The sequence below is a fragment of the Panulirus ornatus genome, chromosome 10 (genome assembly GCF_036320965.1).
Source record: "Panulirus ornatus isolate Po-2019 chromosome 10, ASM3632096v1, whole genome shotgun sequence".
Lineage (NCBI taxonomy): Eukaryota > Metazoa > Arthropoda > Malacostraca > Decapoda > Palinuridae > Panulirus > Panulirus ornatus.
In genome coordinates, this window is record NC_092233.1 from 900773 (window position 1) to 922500 (window position 21728).

A 21728-nucleotide genomic window follows, 5' to 3' on the forward strand; every position below is an offset into this window, starting at 1 on the left:
AGTAAATATCATTTGATATTAGCCCCCATTTAAGGGTTAAAAGTTTGTGTGAATGAAGGTATTTAAATTAGCTGTAAGATTAATAGTATAGAAAACTATAGAAATGGATTATTACCTCTTGCTTGATTGATGTGGGCTAAGGAATGTGTTACAGTTAAATGTTTGTATATGGCATAACATGAAAGCTATATTGTATTATGGAGATATAAACTAGACAGAGAGAGAAATGATGGTTTATAAAGGTAGGAAAAATTGAATTTAGGAAGTATAGCAGTGTATTAAATCTGCTCCTTGAAACTAGGTGTTCCTGCTATAAGCCATCCTGTAGGTTGAGAGACTCTACATCTCTGAAATTATGTACAGTCACATGAAGCATACCTGGAAGTGCTTTATCTATGCCATGTAAATGGGTTTAAAATTGATGCTAGATTAATGGAAGGATGGGAATATATAAATGAAAATTGTATACAGGTTTATAGTAAATTTAGAGAAATATTTTTCAAGGCCCTTGTATACTTCTTTGACCTTTTGGTTAGGTGTGAAAAAAATTTTTAAGATAATTCTCATATAAGTTCTTTTCCAACTTGTTTAAAATGATATATTCACACCTTTTGGTATAATCATAATGAACATTTTTCATTACCCTCGTTAGATTTTTCTTGAACCCTTAGATTTTGCTATTGAAATCTACCTTCTCTCTCTCTGTTCTGATGACATTTCAGGCAGCAGTAGCAACAATGGGGGTACTGTTGGTGGAAATGGCAAAACTGGTGTGCGAGTTACAGCCATTGAAGATCCCCCCATCACTCCATCCCAGTTTAGAGATGCTCATCACAGTACTAAAAGTAGTGTAGCTCGTAAAGGATCATCATCAGAAATGCGACTTCTTGTAAATGATGATGTAGATGTTGATGATGATGAAAATAAGTATAAGAGGAGATCAGCCATAGAATGGTTCAGCAGATGGTGGAGGTGAGATGTTATTTGTTTTTATTTTTTTATTTTTATTTTACTTTGTCGCTGTCTCTTGCATTAGCGAGGTAGCTCAAGGAAACAGACAAAAGAATGGCCCAACCCACCCACATACACATGTATATATACACATCCACACATGCAAATATACATACCTATAAATCTCAACATATACATATATATACACACACAGACATATACAGATATACTTTTTTCTTTATTTTGCTTTGTCGCTGTCTCCCGCATTTGCGAGGTAGCGCAAGGAAACAGACGAAAGAAATGGCCCAACCCACCCCCATACACATGTATATACATACATCCACACACGCAAATATACATACCTACACAGCTTTCCATGGTTTACCCCAGACGCTTCACATGCCCTGGTTCAATCCACTGACAGCACGTCAACCCCGGTATACCACATCGATCCAATTCACTCTATTCCTTGCCCTCCTTTCACCCTCCTGCATGTTCAGGCCCCGATCACACAAAATCTTTTTCACTCCATCTTTCCACCTCCAATTTGGTCTCCCACTTCTCCTCGTTCCCTCCACCTCTGACATATATATCCTCTTGGTCAATCTTTCCTCACTCATTCTCTCCATGTGCCCAAACCATTTCAAAACACCCTCTTCTGCTCTCTCAACCACGCTCTTTTTATTTCCACACATCTCTCTTACCCTTACGTTAATTACTCGATCAAACCACTTCACACCACACATTGTCCTCAAACATCTCATTTCCAGCACATCCATCCTCCTGCGCACAACTCTATCATAGCCCACACCTCGCAACCATACAACATTGTTGGAACCACTATTCCTTCAAACATACCCATTTTTGCTTTCCGAGATAATGCTCTCGACTTCCACACATTCTTCAAGGCTCCCAGGATTTTCGCCCCCTCCCCCACCCTATGATCCACTTCCGCTTCCATGGTTCCATCCGCTGCCAGATCCACTCCCACATATCTAAAACACTTTACTTCCTCCAGTTTTTCTCCATTCAAACTTACCTCCCAATTGACTTGACCCTCAACCCTACTGTACCTAATAACCTTGCTCTTATTCACATTTACTCTTAACTTTCTTCCTTCACACACCCTACCAAACTCAGTCACCAGCTTCTGCAGCTTCTCACATGAATCAGCCACCAGCGCTGTATCATCAGCGAACAACAACTGACTCACTTCCCAAGCTCTCTCATCCACAATAGACTTCATACTTGCCCTTCTTTCCAAAACTCTTGCATTTACCTCCATAACAACCCCATCCATAAACAAATTAAACAACCATGGAGACCACACACCCCTGCCGCAAACCTACATTCACTGAGAACCAATCACTTTCCTCTCTTCCTACACGTACACATGCCTTACATCCTCGATAAAAACCCTTCACATATATACACATGTACATAATTCATACTGTCTGCCTTTATTCATTCCCATCGCCATCCCGCCACACATGAAATAACAACCCCCTGCCCCCACATGTGCACAAGGTAGCGCTAGGAATAGACAACAAAGGCCACATTCGTTCACACTCAGTCTCTAGCTGTCATGTATAATGCACCGAAACCACATCTCCCTTTCCACATCCAGGCCCCACAGAACTTTCCATGGTTTACCCCAGATGCTTCACATGCCCTGGTTCAATCCATAGACAGCACGTCGACCCTGGTATACCACATCTTTCCCATTCACTCTATTCCTTGCATGCCTTTCACCCTCCTGCACGTTCAGGCCCCGATCACTCAAAATCGTTTTCACTCCATCTTTCCACCTCCAATTTGTTCTCCCACTTTTCCTCATTCCCTCCACCTGCGACACATATATCCTCTTGGTCAATCTTTCCTCACTCATTCTCTCCATGTGACCAAACCATTTCAAAACACCCTCTTCTGCTCTCTCAACCACACTCTTTTTATTACCACACCACATATTGTCTTGAGACATCTCATTTTCAACACATCTACCCTTCTCCGCACAACTCTATCTATTGCCCACGCCTCGCAACCATATAACATTGTTGGAACCACTTTTCCTTCAAACATACCCATTTTTGCTTTCCGAGATAATGTTTTCGACTTCCACACATTCTTTAACGCTCCCAGAACTTTCGCCCCTTCCCCCACCCTATGATTCACTTCCGCTTCCATGGTTCCATCTGCTGCCAAATCCATTCCCAGATATCTAAAACACTTCACTTCCTCCAGTTTTTCTCCATTTAAACTTACCTCCCAGTTGACTTGTCCCTCAACCCTACTGTATGTAATAACCTTGCTCTTATTCACATTTACTCTCAGCTTTCTTCTTTCACACACTTTACCAAACTCAGTCACCAGCTTCTGCAGTTTCTCACCTGAATCAGCCACCAGCGCTGGATCATCAGCAAACAACAACGGACTCTTTTCCCAAGCTCTCTCATCCACAACAGACTGTATACTTGCCCCTCTTTCCAAAACTCTTCCATTCACCTCCCTAACAACCCCATCCATAAACAAATCAAACAACCATGGAGACATCACACACCCCTATCGCAAACCAACATTCACTGAGAACCAATCACTTTCCTCTCTTCTTACACGTACACATGTCTTACATCCTCAATAAAAACTTTTCACTGCTTCTAACAACTTAACTCCCACACCATATATTCTTAATACCTTCCACAGCGCATCTCTATCAACTCTATCTTATGCCTTCTCCAGATCCATAAATGCTACATACAAATCCATTTGCTTTTCTAGGTATTTCTCACATACATTCTTCAAAGCAAACACCTGATCCACACATCCTCTACCACTTCTGAAACCACACTGCTCTTCCCCAATCTTATGCTCTGTACATGCCTTCACCCTCTCAATCAATACCCTCCCTTATAATTTCTCAGGAATACTCAACAAACTTATACCTCTGTAATTTGAGCACTCACTCTTATCCCCTTTGCCTTTGTACAATGGCACTATGCATGCATTCTGCCAATCCTCAGGCACCTCACCATGAGTCATACATACATTAAATAACCTTACCAACCAGTCAACAAAACAGTCATCCCCTTTTTTAATAAATTCCACTGCAATACCATCCAAACCCGCTTCCTTGCCAGCTTTCATCTTCCACAGAGCTTTTACCACCTCTTCTCTGTTTACCAAATCATTCTCCCTAACCCTCTCACTTTGCATACCACCTCGACCAAAACACCCTATATCTGCCACTCTATCATCAAACACATTCACCAAACCTTCAAAATACTCACTCCATATCCTTCTCACATCACCACTACTTGTTATCATCTCCCCACTAGCCCCCTTCACTGAAGTTCCCATTGATTCCCTTGTCTTACACACTTTATTTACCTCCTTCCAAAACATCTTTTTATTCTCCCCAAAATTTAATGATACTCTCTCACCCCAACTCTCATTTGCCCTCTTTTTCACCTCTTGCACCTTTCTCTTGACCTCCTGCCTCTTTCTTTTATACATCTCCCTCTCATTTGCATTATTTCCCTGCAAAAATCGTCCAAATGCCTCTATTCTCTTTCACTAATAATCTTACTTCTTCATCCCACCACTCAATACCCTTTCTAATCTGCCCACCTCCCACGCTTCTCATGCCAAAAGCATCTTTTGCGCAATCCATCACTGATTCCCTAAATACATCCCATTCCTCCCCCACTCCCCTTATGTCCTTTGTTCTCACCCTTTTCCATTCTGTACTCAGTCTCTCCTGGTACTTCCTCACACAAGTCTCCTTCTCAAGCTCACTTACTCTCACCACTCTCTTCACCCCAACATTCTCTTTTCTTTTCTGAAAACCTCTACAAATCTTCTCCTTCGCCTCCACAAGATAATGATCAGACATCCCTCCAGTTGCACCTCTCAGCACATTAACATTCAAAAGTCTCTCTTTCGCGCGCCTATCAATTAACACGTAATCCAGTAACGCTCTCTGGCCATATGTCCTACTTACTCACGTATACTTATGTATATCTCTCTTTTTAAACCAGGTATTCCCAATCACCATTCCTTTTTCAGCACATAAATCTTCAAGCTCTTCACCATTTCCATTTACAACACTGAACACCCCATGTACACCAATTATTCCCTCAACTGCCACATTACTCACTTTTGCATTGAAATCACCCATCACTATAATCTGGTCTTGTGCATCAAAACTACTAACACACTCACTCAGCTGCTCCCAAAACACTTGCCTCTCATGATCTTTCTTCTCATACCCAGGTGCATATGCACCAATAATCACCCATATCTCTCCATCCACTTTCAGTTTTACCCATATCAATTTAGAGTTTACTTTCTTACACTCTATCACATACTCCTATCACTCCTGTTTCAGTACTGTTACTCCTTCCCTTGCTCTTGTCCTCTCACTAACCCCTGACTTTACCATTAGATAAAACAGAATGTGATTTTTTTATATCAGAAAACTTTATGAATGAAGCATTGTTTTTAAGTAGAAAAATATATACCATGTTTAGTAAATCATTCACTGTGATTGGTTCTCAGTGAATGTAGGTTTGCGGCAGGGGTGTGATGTTTCCATGGTTGTTTAATTTGTTTATGGATGGGGTTGTTAGGGAGGTGAATGCAAGAGTTTTGGAAAGAGGGGCAAGTATGCAGTCTGTTGTGGATGAGAGAGCTTGGGAAGTGAGTCAGTTGTTGTTCGCTGATACAGCGCTGGTGGCTGATTCATGTAAGAAACTGCAGAAGCTGGTGACTGAGTTTGGTAAAGTGTGTGAAAGAAGAAAGTTAAGTGTAAATGTGAATAAGAGCAAGGTTATTAGGTACAGTAGGGTTGAGGGTCAAGTCAATTGGGAGGTAAGTTTGAATGGAGAAAAGCTGGAGGAAGTGAAGTGTTTTAGATATCTGGGAGTGGATCTGGCAGCGGATGGAACCATGGAAGCGGAAGTGAATCATAGGGTGGGGGAGGGGGGCGAAAATTCTGGGAGCCTTGAAGAATGTTTGGAAGTCGAGAACATTATCTCGGAAAGCAAAAATGGGTATGTTTGAAGGAATAGTGGTTCCAACAATGTTGTATGGTTGCGAGGCGTGGGCTATGGATAGAGTTGTGCGCAGGAGGGTGGATGTGCTGGAAATGAGATGTTTGAGGACAATATGTGGTGTGAGGTGGTTTGATCGAGTAAGTAATGTAAGGGTGAGAGAGATGTGTGGAAATAAAAAGAGTGTGGTTGAGAGAGCAGAAGAGGGTGTTTTGAAATGGTTTGGTCACATGGAGAGAATGAGTGGGGAAAGATTGACCAAGAGGATATATGTGTCAGAGGTGGAGGGAACGAGGAGGAGTGGGAGACCAAATTGGAGGTGGAAAGATGGAGTGAAAAAGATTTTGAGTGATCGGGGCCTGAACATGCAGGAGGGTGAAAGGCGTGCAAGGAATAGAGTGAATTGGAATGATGTGGTATACCGGGGTCGACGTGCTGTCAATGGATTGAACCAGGGCATGTAAAGCGTCTGGGGTAAACCATGCAAAGTGTGTGGGGCCTGGATGTGGAAAGGGAGCTGTGGTTTCGGTGCATTATTACATGACAGCTAGAGACTGAGTGTGAACGAATGTGGCCTTTGGTGTTTTTCCTAGCGCTACCTCGCACACATGAGGGGGAGGGGGTTGTTATTCCATGTGTGGCGAGGTGGCGATGGGAACAAATCAAGGCAGACAGTATGAATTATGTACATGTGTATATATGTATATGTCTGTGTGTGTATATATATATGTACATTGAGATGTATAGGTATGTATATTGTGCACGTGTGGACAGGTATGTATATACATGTGTATGTGGGCGGGTTGGGCCATTCTTTCGTCTGTTTCCTTGCACTACCTCGCTAACGCGGGAGACAGCGATAAAGCAAAATAGATATAAATAAATAAATAAATAGGAAATCATACTTGGCATGAGTGGAGATAATACATCAAATTTCAACATGTGAGGTTTGAGTGAAATAGCAATGTGACAAAAGTAAGTTTTTTTGAAAAAAATGTCAAATAAAAATGTATAGCTATGAAGTTGTGTATGGATGTGACATTTCTTCGTGTGATCCTGGTGCTACATTGCTAACTTAGGAAGTGATGATCAAGTATAGAAAGAAAATATGCTGGTGTTGTGATTTCTTATGCATCTTATATTCCTGTTTTGCATTTTCCTAACTTGATCCTTTATATGAAGAATATGCACAAACTCAAATTCACATAGCCAGTCACACAGGCTCACTGAATGATCGCTTAGCCTGGTAAGACTTCCATACCTGTTTTCTCACATTTTTCTGAATATTTAGATGATTATTAATTCATTCATCAGTAAACATCTTACTGAAGAAGACTGTGTAGAAAAAATATATAAAAGATACAATTTACCATTTCATTTTATTGATTTTATGTTGATTGTTATGAACTTAAGATATTACGAATTCTTGGTAAGAACATTATTAATTTCACCTATTTTATCCAGTATTTCTCTGAATATGTAGATAGTGTAATGGTTTGATGAAGAAGAAAGTGGTGAAAGCCTTGTGGAAGATGAAATGTGGTGAGGAGGCTGGAGTGGATTATATTGCCGTTGAGTTGCTTAAGAAAGAGGGTAATTGTACTGTGGTTAGTTAGGATTTTCAGTTTATATATGGATCATGTTAAGGTGCCTGGGGATTAGTGGAATGCATGTTGTATATTGCCACTGTATAAAGGCAAGGGAGACAGAGGTGAGTGTTCAGACTGCAGTGTTATAAGTTTGTTGAGTGTACCTGGAGGAAGTGAAGTGTTTTAGATATCTGGGAGTGGATCTGTCAGCGGATGGAACCATGGAAGCGGAAGTGGATCATAGGGTGGGGGAGGGGGCGAAAATTTTGGGAGCCTTGAAAAATGTGTGGAAGTCGAGAACATTATCCCGGAAAGCAAAAATGGGTATGTTTGAAGGAATAGTGGTTCCAATGTTCCAATGTTGTATGGTTGCGAGGCGTGGGCTATGGATAGAGTTGTGCGCAGGAGGATGGATGTGCTGGAAATGAGATGTTTGAGGACAATGTGTGGTGTGAGGTGGTTTGATCGAGTAAGTAACGTAAAGGTAAGAGAGATGTGTGGAAATAAAAAGAGCGTGGTTGAGAGAGCAGAAGAGGGTGTTTTGAAATGGTTTGGGCACATGGAGAGAATGAGTGAGGAAAGATTGACCAAGAGGATATATGTGTCGGAGGTGGAGGGAACGAGGAGAAGAGGGAGACCAAATTGGAGGTGGAAAGATGGAGTGAAAAGGATTTTGTGTGATCGGGGCCTGAACATGCAGGAGGGTGAAAGGAGGTCAAGGAATAGAGTGAATTGGAGCGATGTGGTATACAGGTGTTGACGTGCTGTCAGTGGATTGAATCAAGGCATGTGAAGCGTCCGGGGTAAACCATGGAAAGCTGTGTAGGTATGTATATTTGCGTGTGTGGACGTGTGTATGTACATGTGTATGGGGGGGGTTGGGCCATTTCTTTCGTCTGTTTCCTTCCGCTTCCTCGCAAACGCGGGAGACAGCGACAAAGTATAAAAAAAAAAAAAAAAACTGGTAAGTTGTATGGGAGAGTTGTGATCAAGAGTGTAAAGGCATGCACTGAGCATCAGACTGGGGAGGAACAGTGTGGTATCAGAAGTGATGGTGGATGTGTGGATCAGGTGTTTGCTTTAAAGAATATGAGAAATACAGAGAAACAGATGGATTTGTATGTGGCATTTATGGGTTTGGAGAAAGCATGATCGAGTTGATAGAGATACTTTGTGGAAGGTCTTATGAACATATGGTGTAAGAGGAAAGCTAATAGAAGCAGTGAGAAATTTCTGTCAAGGATTTAAGGCATGTGTACAAGTAGGAAGAGAAGAGTGAATGGTTGCAGTGAAGGTTGGTGGTGTGGCAGGGCTGTGTGATGTCACCATGGCTGTTTAATTTGTTTGATGGGATGGTGAGGGAGGTAAATGAAGAATCTTGGTGAGAGTGGGAAGTACATCAGTCTGTTGGGAATGAGGAAGCCTGGAAAGTGAGCCAGTTATTATTTGCGGCTGACACAACACTAGTGGTAGGTTTGAGTGAGAAACTGCAGAAGTTGGTGACTGAGTTAGGAAGAGTCTGTTAAAGGAGGAAATTGAGAGTGAATGTGAATTAAAGTAAGGTTTTTAGGTTTAGCAGGGTAAAGGCACATGTTGGTTGGGGTGTGAGTTTGAATGGAGAAAGTTTGGAAGATTTAAAGTATTTTACATAACTGGTAGTGCTCATGGCAGCACATAGAACCATGGAAGCAGAAGTGAGTGATAAGATTAGTAAGGAGGCAAAGATTCTTGGAGCAATGAAGAATGTGTGGAAAGAGGGATCGTTAACTGGAAGGGCAAAAGTGATGCTGTTTGAAGGTATGGTAGAGGTGTTGTATGAATGTGAGGCATGGGCAATAGATGAGGTTGTACAGAGGAGGGTGGATATATTGGAAATGAAATATTTAAGGGCAATTTGTGGTATGAGGTGGTTGATCAAATAAGTAATGAAAGGGTAAGAGAAAGATGTGGCAATAAAAAGTGTGTGCTTGAGAGAGCTGAAGAGGGTGTGCTGAAATGGTTTGGACATATTGAGAAAATATGTGTAGGGAGGTTGACACAAAAAGGATATTCTCATTCATATCAGAAGTGTAGGGGACTAGGAGAAGGAGGATACCAAATTGGAGATGGATGGATGGATTGAAAAAGATTTTGAGTGATGTTAGATATAAGTTAAAAGATCTGTAGCCAAAGAAAATACAAAATTTTTTCACCCTCATGTACTCACCAGATCAGTCTCCCTAACTCCAAAATATATCATAAATACCATCATACCTTTTCTCACTTTCTCATCAAATGCCAGGTAGACATGGAAATCTGTCAGTCACTGGCCTCCCAGTTAATCTTCTCCACTCATTCTCATCCTAATACCATCTGTGTTCTACCACTTCAACAGGGAGTGATAGGGAGCAGGACAAATATAAAAAATCTGGGACAAATGTATAAAAATTTTGTTTTCATTGTAAATGAGTAACTAGATTTTAGAGAGCATATTGAGAATATAACACTCAAGTAAAGTGATTGATGGTATGACTCAGAGAACTTTCCCGACAAGAGATAGAAACCTATTGATGAGAGTGTGTAATGTATATATTTTTTTTACCATTGAGGTTTCATTCACTGACAAAAGTCCACATCAAAGTCGGTCCTCAGTTGAAATATAGAGAGGTTAATGAAATGGAAAAAGATGAGACAATGGAAAGTATATATGAATTTTACAGGAAGTTAAAAACCTGTCTTTTAAAATCTGCCTGGTCTTAGTTATTGGGAAGGCTATAAGAGTGTAGGGAGCCTCAAAGTTTCAAGGTTTAGGGAAAGAAACTGTTACCAAAATGGCCTCCCCTTGACTTACCAATGGCCACGTAGTAATCATGTGATGCAGCAGCTTGGTACTACGTGGTCTAGCTAGTGGAGGGGACACACTAGCAGCCAGTTCTAGGGAGCAAAAACCAAAAACTAGCAGCCAGTTCTAGGGAGCAAAAACCAAAGTAATACCTATAGAAGAGGGAGAATGAACAAATGTTGTGACCTAAGGTGAGTGGGTTAAGTTTTGAAGTTAACCTGGGAGACTATAAGTCTAAATGCATTCGCCTCAACTCTGCCAAATAAGGGTACAGAACTAGAGCCATTCCAGATGTGAGTGCAGAATTTTATATAAGACTGGATCAGTCCTTTGTATAAATGGTGCAACTGTTTGGAAGAAAAGTAATTTCAACATCTATATATGACTCCCAGTTCTCAGAGGCAGAATTACCTATTTCTGTAGTTTTGGATTTCCAAGATAGAGTGGATATTACAATTGTACCAATTATGTTCATTGAGTCAAGAGGTGAAATTACAGAACCGTCAAAGGATAGAGGAAAATTGTGAGGAATTTTCTATAGAGTGTTGATACAATACTGGTGTGTTGTATGTTCAGGACTGAAAAAATTATAGAGATTTTTAGAGATATAGAGAAACAGTTTAGAGATTGCAGAAGTAGTTCACAAACAAAATTGAAGGGATGGAACACATGAACTGAAAGTACCGCAAAACTGTATAGTATGGAAAGAAGAGAAAGATATGAAATAATCTATGACATTTGAACTAAGAGAATTGCAACTATATACTATTGAAAGAAGAGAAAGATATAAGATAATCTATGCAGGGAAACAAACTGAAGATGTAAAATATGTGTTAAAATTAAAAGTCTCTGAACAAAGAAGTCACTGAGTTCAAAATACCATGGGACTTATTAGAAATGGATCAAACAAAATAAATGACGACCTAACCAGGAAGCTAGAACAACTGTTCTGTATACTGTCAAGAGGAATAAGAAACATGCATTGTGCAAGACAGAAATGTTTAAAGAATACCTGACATGTGGCTCAAATCAGTCCCTGAAAAATTAAGAAGAAAAGTCTTATCCACAGTAGCCTTGCTATTATGATTAAATCTCGTCATGGGTATTCATTTGTAGGTACTTCTTTTCTTTTCTTCCATAGTGTTTGTTACAAGCACAAGACGAACTGAAGCTAAAAAGTAGCTTAGGCCCACAAAGTGCTGATGAATAGTAGGTAACTTTTGTCACTGTTCTGTCACAGGTGTGCATATATCCTTCATGTGGTATGGCTCTTGTCTCAAGCTTCTCTTTTGTAAGATTGAGATCTCAATCTCAGTGTCATCAATCGGGTATTTAAGAAAACGTAGATGAGCTGTACTTGTATCTGGAATGTTTCTTTGCTCCAGCTGGTATACTGACAGTTCTTTGCCCAGTATATTTCAGCCAGGTGTGACACCTTGCCCTCCTGGTGTGGTGCCTTGCCTTTTGCCTTTTTTCAGTTAGCATTCTTTTTATATAGTAAAATCAAGCTATACCTTTATGTTTCTTTTATTTTCAGCACCAAATAGGGGCAAGGGGGACTTGGTACATGACAAAAATTGTCTATGATGCAGTTATTTAGGTTTTAGTGTATTTTAGTTGAAAATCTAAATACATGTATGTTTAAAAATTATGCCCTGTTTAAGGCCAAAATGTGCTTAGAAAATTGATGTATTCATGCATAATTGCTCTTTACTGTATATTTCCCATTTTTTGTATTGTACACCTTTCCCTTATCAGAGCTTGGGCAAAACAATGATTATATAGTTGTGAACATTTTGATGGTGACTAGCCCTTGAAAAGTTGTACTGGCCCTTTACCATCATTCTTCAAATAAGCCAGATGTTTTGGTAGCTATCAGCACATCCCATCATTGCACCAATATGTTTATTGCTGCAATGATGAGACCATGTCTTCAGGTAAGATCATAGGGCATGGTCACTCACTTTGTATATGCAAGTCAATTTTGGAGGATTTGGCTGTGGATGAGGACTTTAGTGTCAATGCTTTATACATGGCAGTTCTATTCATCTGTGTATCTACAAAACAAGAATAAGACCACATGGGCAACTAAGGCCCTAATCAAGGCCATCTCATTATTGCTGCATATGTACCCTAGCCTGAACCAGCTACCCTTTTTTTTATCGACAAACCTCTGGGGGTGAATGATCGGCTGGGTTGACTGTGGACTAACTGCTACACCACGATTCATACCAATTCACTTGACCCTGGGCGGCCCATGAATATGTCATGGTCAGGAACACTGATCGCTGCACGACGGGGGTCCACATAACTCTGATGCCCATTCCCTCCTTGAACTCCCATCAAGGGGGCAGCCACAGCAAAAGAATCTCCACTTATTGTAGTCCTTGCATGCACCATTTTGTGCATTCTACCACAAATTCTCTCCTCCATTACTCCTCCACTCTATTTTTCTGTGTCACAGGTGGTCTTTGTCTCACACCAACCTCTTTTATTGTAACATCATACACTCCTTGTAAACTCTCCATCTTGCATTTCTTTCCACATGCCCAAACCACCTCAAAGTATTGCATTTCACCCACTCTCCCACTCCATTACTGGGATGATAAGAGTGTTTAAAAGGACTTATTTTTAAGATAGTTGATGACTTGAGACATTTTTATGTGATATGTAAATAAGCCAACCTCAAAACCTGTTTCAAATTGCAGTGATTCTGGCTGAGTGATTAATTTACCTTTATGTATGATATTTCAAGAAGTTGAAATACTAAAGTTATCAAAAACCCACATTTGACCCCTGTCCTCTTATTCTTTTTCAGAACAATGAGTCGTCCACCATCACGTCACCATCAAAGGCTGTTAGGAGGAAAACGACGTATGATAATAATGTTGGTAGTACTAGGTTGTGTGACATTATTAGTAGTTTTATCATACTTGGGACATGGAGCATCAGATAATGATCCATTACTTGACCCATTTAATTACCCCAATATCCATGTTGGAGAAGAATAAGGAAGGCTACTGTAAACATAAATGAAATAAATACCTAGATTTGATTTAACAGGGAGACCTAAAGTGTAAGCAGTATTTTGCTTGTTGCACTTTCATCATCAAGTTTTCTTACGTTTACGTAGGTATGAATGTATTGAAATTGTAAACTAACTTGGGAGTAACCTCAGATTTCTCTCTTATTTAAAACAATTTTTATAATAAAAGCATAAAGAAAGGAAAATCAGTTGTTGATATGCATAAGAGGATGAAATTTTATTTTTGTTGATGACATCATGTTCCTGAAGCGATACTGGAGATGTACAATAGCAGAGTGAGTTTTAAAACATTTAAGATAAACATTACATATACGGATAATACATGAATAAAAGACTCAGTAAAGAAGCCATTTCTGAAAATAGGATTTGTAAAACTGCATGACCAATTGCTGCAAATTATGGTTCAGTGAGATTAAGTGATTGCCTGTTGATAATAGTGGTATGCCTAAAAAAAGATACAATTTTTGTAAGTGGTTGATATACTTCTCTATATGGTTTCTCCACAACATATCCTCAAAGATTTTCTGTAGCGACATAGCTGGTCCTAATATGAATACTCTACTGATTTTGTTTCAAAATAATTGTGCAATCTATATTGTGATCATTTCTGCAAACCAGGAGTCAGCCAAGTGAACTGTGGAAAGGATTTTTTATTTTTTCCTAGGATGAAGGTCAGATGCCAATAATACCTTCTAGGTAATCTCACTATCTTCCCTAAGAATAGGATCACCATCCATGAACCACTACCTGCAACTGTCTCCTTTTAAGACTGAATGCCTAAATCACAAAAGTGTAAGTTTGCTGAGTTTACCTGGTAAGGTGTATGGGAGAGTGGTGATTGAGAAGCTGATGGCATGCACAGAGCATGAAATTGGGGAGCAGCACTGTGGCTTCAGGAATGGTGGAAGATGTGTGAACCACTTGTTTGCTGTAAAGAATTTACTTGAAAACTACTTGGAGAAATAGAAGAATTTGTATGAGGTTGCATTAATAGATTAGGAGAAAGTGTATGGTTTAGTGGGGTTGACAGAGATGCCTTATCGAAGTTGCCATAGATATATGGTGTTAGGAAAAGCAAATAGTTATAGTGAGGAGTTTTATTGGGAGAGTAAGGTACATGTGTTAGTTGGAAGGGAGGAGGGTGAATGTTTCCAAGTGAAGGTAGGTCTGCATCAAGGGTTTGTAATGTCACCATGGTTTTTAGTCTTTTTATGGTTAGGACGGTGAGGGTGGGTAAATACAAGGGTTTTGGAGAGATTGGCTGATCTACTGTATGTTAGGGGGGATTAAGAGAATGAGAGTTGCTTTTTTGCAGATAACACAGGTCTGGTGTTAGAATTTAGTGAGAAACTGTGGAAGCTGGCACCTGAGTTTTTGGAAAATCTTGGAAAGGAGAAAGTAAGAATATATCATTGTCACATTTATTTGAATTTAAGTTTAGATGGAGAGAACTTGGAGGTAGTATTGTTTTAGGTACTTGGGAATGGACATGGCAGTAGGTGGAACTATGGGAGCTGAAGTGAACCATAGGGTGGGTGAGGGACAAGAATCTTTGGTGCATTGAAGAGTGTATGAAAAGAAAGGTCTGTGTCTGTGAGGATGAAGATGAGTATGTTTGATGATATGGTAGCCCCAACAGTGCTGTGTAGATGTTAATCATGAGCCCAGGATGTTAAAGAGTGTTAAAGGTGAATAGTAGGAAATATAATGCCCAAGGACAGTGTGATTTAAGGAGGGTTGATCACGTAAGGAATAACTGTTTAAGAGAGAGATATGGTAGTAAGTGCATTATGATTGAGAGGTGAGCAAGTGTGCTGAAATGGTTTGGACATAAGGAGAGGATGTGGGGAGAGAGACTGACAGTGAGGACTCATGTGTGAGAAGTGGAGAGAGTAAGGGTGAGGGGAAGACTAAGGAGATGTAAGGTTGGAATGAGAGAGGCTCTGTGTTACTGGGGCCTAGGCATGCAAGAGGGTGAGGCTTGCATGGGTTACAGAGAATTAGAGTGATGTGGTACTGTATACTGGTGGCTGTGTGCTGTCATTGGGCTTAAGTAAGACATAAAAAGTGACTGGGAGAACCACTGAATGATTTGTCATAATAGGCTGTAAATGGAGGGGATGTAGTTGTGGTTCATTATACATGACAGCAAGAGTGGATTTGAATAATTGAGGCTGTTCTTTGTTTATTCCTGGTGCTACTTTACTTTTGCAAGACTTTGGCAAACAGTGATAAAAGAAATTTAAATGTAGCAATGGCAGTGATGTGGTAATTGAGGGTTTACGTAAAGGTTGTTACACCTAGGATTGCAATTCATAGGGGGGTCATCTATTGCCCTGTTTTGCTCAATGTGAAGGTGTCATCAAAAGGTAAACTCAAATTCAGCAAATCTAATAAGTTACTTAGGCAGAATAAAAGAAGATATATCAAAACTAAAACCCTGATTATATACAACCTAATTTGTCCATGAAATACAATGACAGATTGGCTTGAGTAGTTGATATATGCCAACTGTTTTACGGGATATGACCAAGTGCTATAGAATTTAAGGTAGATGTCTAGTACATTTTCAACTGTCTTTGGTTCCTCACAAGGCTTCCACCAGATCCTTGGGATTTTCATATCTCCCTTTGGTCCTGGTGCCATCAGTGAGTGACTGCAATGCATCTGATGCTACCCATGTCCTCAGACATGACCATGGTTGAATATTAGATCACTTGTAGACTGGAACACCTCACATCTCATCAAACCAGCTGCTCACAAGAGTTTGTACCCTCTCCACTGGCTGTACTCATAAAATCACATGCCTTCTCACCACCTGTATCTTGCAGCTGAAATAAGAAATTAGAAAAAGAAAAAAATACATTCTGGTTACATACAACTTTTCCTAACTCTGTGACTTTACACAAACTCATTACAATTAGGGACTTTCTTGACTCAGCAACAGCTATCACATACTCAGTCTTAACACTTTGACGAATCACTTATTATTTATTATTTTTTATATTTATTATACTTTGTCGCTGTCTCCCGCGTTTGCGAGGTAGCGCAAGGAAACAGACGAAAGAAATGGCCCAACCCCCCCCCATACCCATGTATATACATACGCCCACACACGCAAATATACATACCTACACAGCTTTCCATGGTTTACCCCAGACGCTTCACATGCCTTGATTCAATCCACTGACAGCACGTCAACCCCGGTATACCACATCGCTCCAATTCACTCTATTCCTTGCCCTCCTTTCACCCTCCTGCATGTTCAGGCCCCGATCACACAAAATCTTTTTCACTCCATCTTTCCACCTCCAATTTGGTCTCCCTCTTCTCCTTGTTCCCTCCACCTCCGACACATATATCCTCTTGGTCAATCTTTCCTCACTCATCCTCTCCATATGCCCAAACCACTTCAAAACACCCTCTTCTGCTCTCTCAACCACGCTCTTTTTATTTCCACACATCTCTCTTACCCTTACGTTGCTCACTCGATCAAACCACCTCACACCACACATTGTCCTCAAACATCTCATTTCCAGCACATCCATCCTCCTGCGCACAACTCTATCCATAGCCCACGCCTCGCAACCATACAACATTGTTGGAACCACTATTCCTTCAAACATAGCCATTTTTGCTTTCCGAGATAATGTTCTCGACTTCCACACATTCTTCAAGGCCCCCAGGATTTTCGCCCCCTCCCCCACCCTATGATCCACCTCCGCTTCCATGGTTCCATCCGCTGCCAGATCCACTCCCAGATATCTAAAACACTTCACTTCCTCCAGTTTTTCTCCATTCAAACTCACCTCCCAATTGACTTGACCCTCAACCCTACTGTACCTAATAACCTTGCTTTTATTCACATTTACTCTTAACTTTCTTCTTCCACACACTTTTCCAAACTCAGTCACCAGCATCTGCAGTTTCTCACATGAATCAGCCACCAGCGCTGTATCATCAGCGAACAACAACTGACTCACTTCCCAAGCTCTCTCATCCCCAACAGACTTCATACTTGCCCCTCTTTCCAAAACTCTTGCATTTACCTCCCTAACAACCCCATCCATAAACAAATTAAACAACCATCTCATTTCTCGTCCACTCCCCTTACATCCCTTGCTCTCACCTTTTTCAATTTTGCACTCAATCTCTTCTGGTACTTCCTCACACAAGTCTCTTTTCTAAGCTCACTTACTCTCACCACCCTCTTCACCCCAACATTCTCTCTTCTTTTCTGAAAACCTCCACATATCTTCACCTTCACCCCCACAAGATAATGATGAGACATCCCTCCAGTTGCCCCTCTCAGCACATTAACATCCAAAGGTCTCTCTTTCATGCACCTATCAATTAATACGTAATCCAATAATGCTCTCTGGCCATCTCTCTTACTTACATACATATACTTATGTATATCTCTCTTTTTAAACCAGGTATTCCTAATCACATCTTTTTATTCTCCCTAAGATTTAATGACACTCTCTCACTCCAACTCTCATTTGCCCTCTTTTTCACCTCTTGCACCTTTCTCTTAACCTCCTGCCACTTTCTTTTATACCTTTCCCAGTCATTTGCATTACTTCCTTGCAAAAATCATCCAAAAGCTTCTCTCTTCTCTTTCACCCACAATCTTACTTCTTCATCCCACCATTCACTACCCTTTCTAATCTGCCCACCTCTCACCTTTCTCATGCCACATGCATCTTTTGCACAAGCCATCACTGCTTCCCAAAATATATCCCACTCCTCCCTCACTCCCCTTACTTCATTTGCTCTCACCTCTTGCCATTCTGCACTCAATCTCTCCTGTTATTTCCTCACACAAGTCTCCTTTCCAAGCTCACTTACTCTCACCACTCTACTTTCCCCAACATTTTCTCTTCTTTTCTGAAAACCTCTACAAATCTTCACCTTTGCCTCCACAAGATAGCGATCAGACATCCTTCCAGCTGCCCCTCTCAGCACATTAACATCCAACAGTCTCTCTTTTACACCCCTATCAATTTACACATAATCCAGTAAGGCCCTCTGGCCATCTCTCTTACTCACATACATATACTTATGTATATCTCTTTAAACCAGGTATTCCAATCACCAGTCCTTTTTTGGCATACAAATCCACAAGCTCTTCACCATTTCCATTTACAACACTGAACACCCCATGTACACCAGTTATACCCTCAACTGCCATATTAGTCACCTTTACATTCAAATCACCCATCACTATGGCCTGGTCTCGTGCATCAAAGCTACTAACACACACACTCAGCTGCTCCCAAAACATTTGCCTCTCATGATCTCTCTTCTCACGACCAGGTGCTCATGCACTAATAATCACCCATCTCTCTCCTTCCACTTTCAGTTTTACCCATATCAATGTAGAGTTTACTTTCTTACACTCTATCACATATTTCCACAACTCCTGCTTCAGGAGTGGTGCTACTCCTTCCTTTGCTCTTATCCTCTCATTAACCCCTGACTTTACTCCCAAGACATTCCCAAACCACTCTTCCCCTTTGCCCTTGAGCTTTGTTTCACTGGGAGCTAAAACATCCAGGCTCCTTTCCTCAAACATACTACCTATCTCTCCTTTAACAAACTCAGTCACCAACTTTTGCAGTTTCTCACCCAAATCAGCTACCAGCACTGTATCATCATCGAACAACAACTGACTCACTTCCCATTCCCTCTCATCCACAACAGATTGCATACTTACCCCTCTCTCCAAAACTCTTGCATTCACCTGCCCAACAACCCCATCCATGCACTGTATTTACCTCCTTCCAAAACATGTTTTTATTCTCCCAAAAATTTAATGATACTCTCTCACTCCAACTCTCATTTGCCCTCTTTTTTACCTCTTGCACCTTTCTCATGACCTCTTGCCTCTTTCTTTTATACATCTCCCAGTCATTTGCACTATTTCCCTGCAAAAATTGTCCGAATGCCTCTCTCTTCTCTTTCACCAACAATCTTACTTCTCCATCCCACCACTTACTACCCTTTCTAATCTGCCCACCTTTCTAATGCCACAGGCTTACACATTTAGACACCCCAGTCTGAGCCTTTGAGGAGGATGAGCACTCCCCGCATGACTCCCTCTTCTGTTTCCCCTTTTAGAAAGTTAAATACAAGGAGGGGAGGGTTTCCAGCTCCCCGCTCCCATCCCCTTTAGTCGCCTTCTATGACACACGGAGAATACGTGGGAAATATTCTTTCTCCCCTATCACTTTTACTCCATGGTTCATCTCTTAACAAACATGAATTATCACTAAAGGAAAATCAAAGTAGAACTTTGTTACAAATGAAGAAAAAACAATTATTGGTGGTAAAGCCATTCTGTAGGTAAGTTATTACTAATGGTAAGACTTCAGGATGGTGTGTCAACAACTCAGCTATGTCAGTTGATGCTTGTTCTGCTCAGATACTTGTAATGACAAGATGAGAGATCTTTGGAATGCCCCAAGCTTGTAATGAATATCTGACCCACTGTCCTTAGGTTCTGGGGTGAATCTTCCTTTATTCACACCTGTATCCAATGATATTGGCTCTTATAGCTTATCAGCTAATCATATCTTTACCCACTTTACATCTCAACTACTGACCCCAGCTCTCTACCCATGAATTTCTACACACACTACTTCAGCATGGCAAGCTCTCTCAAGGCTAGAATAACTGCCAAAAGAGTTATCAAATTACCATGGTATTTGTTTCCCAAATATTTAGTTAGATCCACACCTTACAGTGAACACTTGAGTCAGCATAACTCTTGCATCATATATTTACTGTCATTCTTTCACTATGCCTTGCCTCTACTGTGATTACTGAGATGCTTACATCAGTCTGTAACATTAGGTGATAATTACATCATGTTATTTCACTGAACTCACTCAAAGCTGTTACAGGAAGCAATATATGATCAACCTGTTGATAAATCCCCAATATTAATTGACAAACTGGAGAAATATCTATTGTAAAAGGAAATATAGTTTGAAAATGACATTTTACATCATCTTTAACCCTTTCACAGGCCATTTCATTTTTTGATTTGTTCCTGAAAATGTCATGTACCATAAAATAAAGTTATGAATTTGACTTTTTGTATTACTTTTTCAATATACATAGAAGCTGTATTTTCTGCATTTGAGTGATATTGGACAGTGAAAAATAAGGTTTTCAGTGAAAAATAAGGTTTTCATCAAAAATATAAGGATAATTAAAAGAAAAGTTTTCTCCAGGAAATTCATGAATAAAGGCAAAACTAAAAGGCCAAAATCTTTACAAAATAAATAGATTCATTTGGCAATATACAAGATATAAAAAGATGTCTTACAGTCTTTATATAGCTCCTAAATGTGTTTTTGCAAAGTTGGCAATTTTTTAATGAAAAATAAAGGTCCTTATTTTTACTTGATTTTCATTCTTACAGCTTATCCTTCACTACATTAAGGAAGTCACATTAAGAATAATCTACAAACTGTCACACTGTTAATTTCTTGAAAATATATACTCTAAACACTGCATTTATGAGGTCAGTCAGCTAAGGTATGAAAAGAAAAAAAAATAGGTTTGACTGTGGAACACAGATGGCAACATTCATGCAGATCTGGTAGTTGTTTCAAGAACATGCATAAGATTTCCTCAAGTGTCACAATAAAGGGAAACTTTCCTCTGTAGCTATGTGGTAAATTCAAATTTCACATTCAGTTGGTATGAATGCTTGTTTGAAGATATTCAAACTGCACCAATAGGGTTTAAGAAATTAATCAAACAATTTTTCTGCTTGATAAACCATGATATTTTCCTCCTCAACAAAATTACGCTGATTTTCTTTATGTAATCATGTAACTCGGTCACTAATGTCAAAACAAAAATTCACAAACATTAGATTCTGAATTACCTACAGTCTTAGTCTCATATGTCTCATAACTCAGATACTCTGCACTTAAATTATTTCTATCCATAGTTGTTTCAAGAAAGCGACTAGAGGGGACGGGAGCGGGGGGCCGGAAATCCTCCCCTCCTTGTATTAACTTTCTAAAATGGGAAACAGAAGAAGGAGTCACGCGGGGAGTGATCATCCTCCTCGAAGGCTCAGAGTGGGGTGCCTAAATGTGTGTGGATGTAACCAAGATGTGAAAAAAGGAGAGATAGGTAGTATGTTTGAGGAAAGGAACCTGGATGTTTTGGCTCTGAGTGAAACGAAGCTCAAGGGTAAAGGGGAAGAGTGGTTTGGAAATGTCTGGGGAGTGAAGTCAGGGGTTAGTGAG

The 21728-nt window shown here is 40.2% G+C and overlaps 1 protein-coding gene across 1 annotated transcript in view; it reads left to right on the forward strand.

Annotated features, from left to right (window-relative positions):
• LOC139750716 (zinc finger protein-like 1 homolog) overlaps positions 1-20865 on the forward strand; it is a 118645-nt gene extending 97780 nt beyond the window's left edge. The window contains exons 5-6 of the mRNA XM_071665391.1: positions 723-972; positions 13228-20865. Of these exons, the coding sequence (XP_071521492.1) occupies positions 723-972; positions 13228-13420 (443 nt within the window). The 3' untranslated portion in view covers positions 13421-20865. The remainder of the gene's footprint in view (positions 1-722; positions 973-13227) is intronic.
• The last annotated feature ends 863 nt before the right edge of the window (positions 20866-21728 follow it).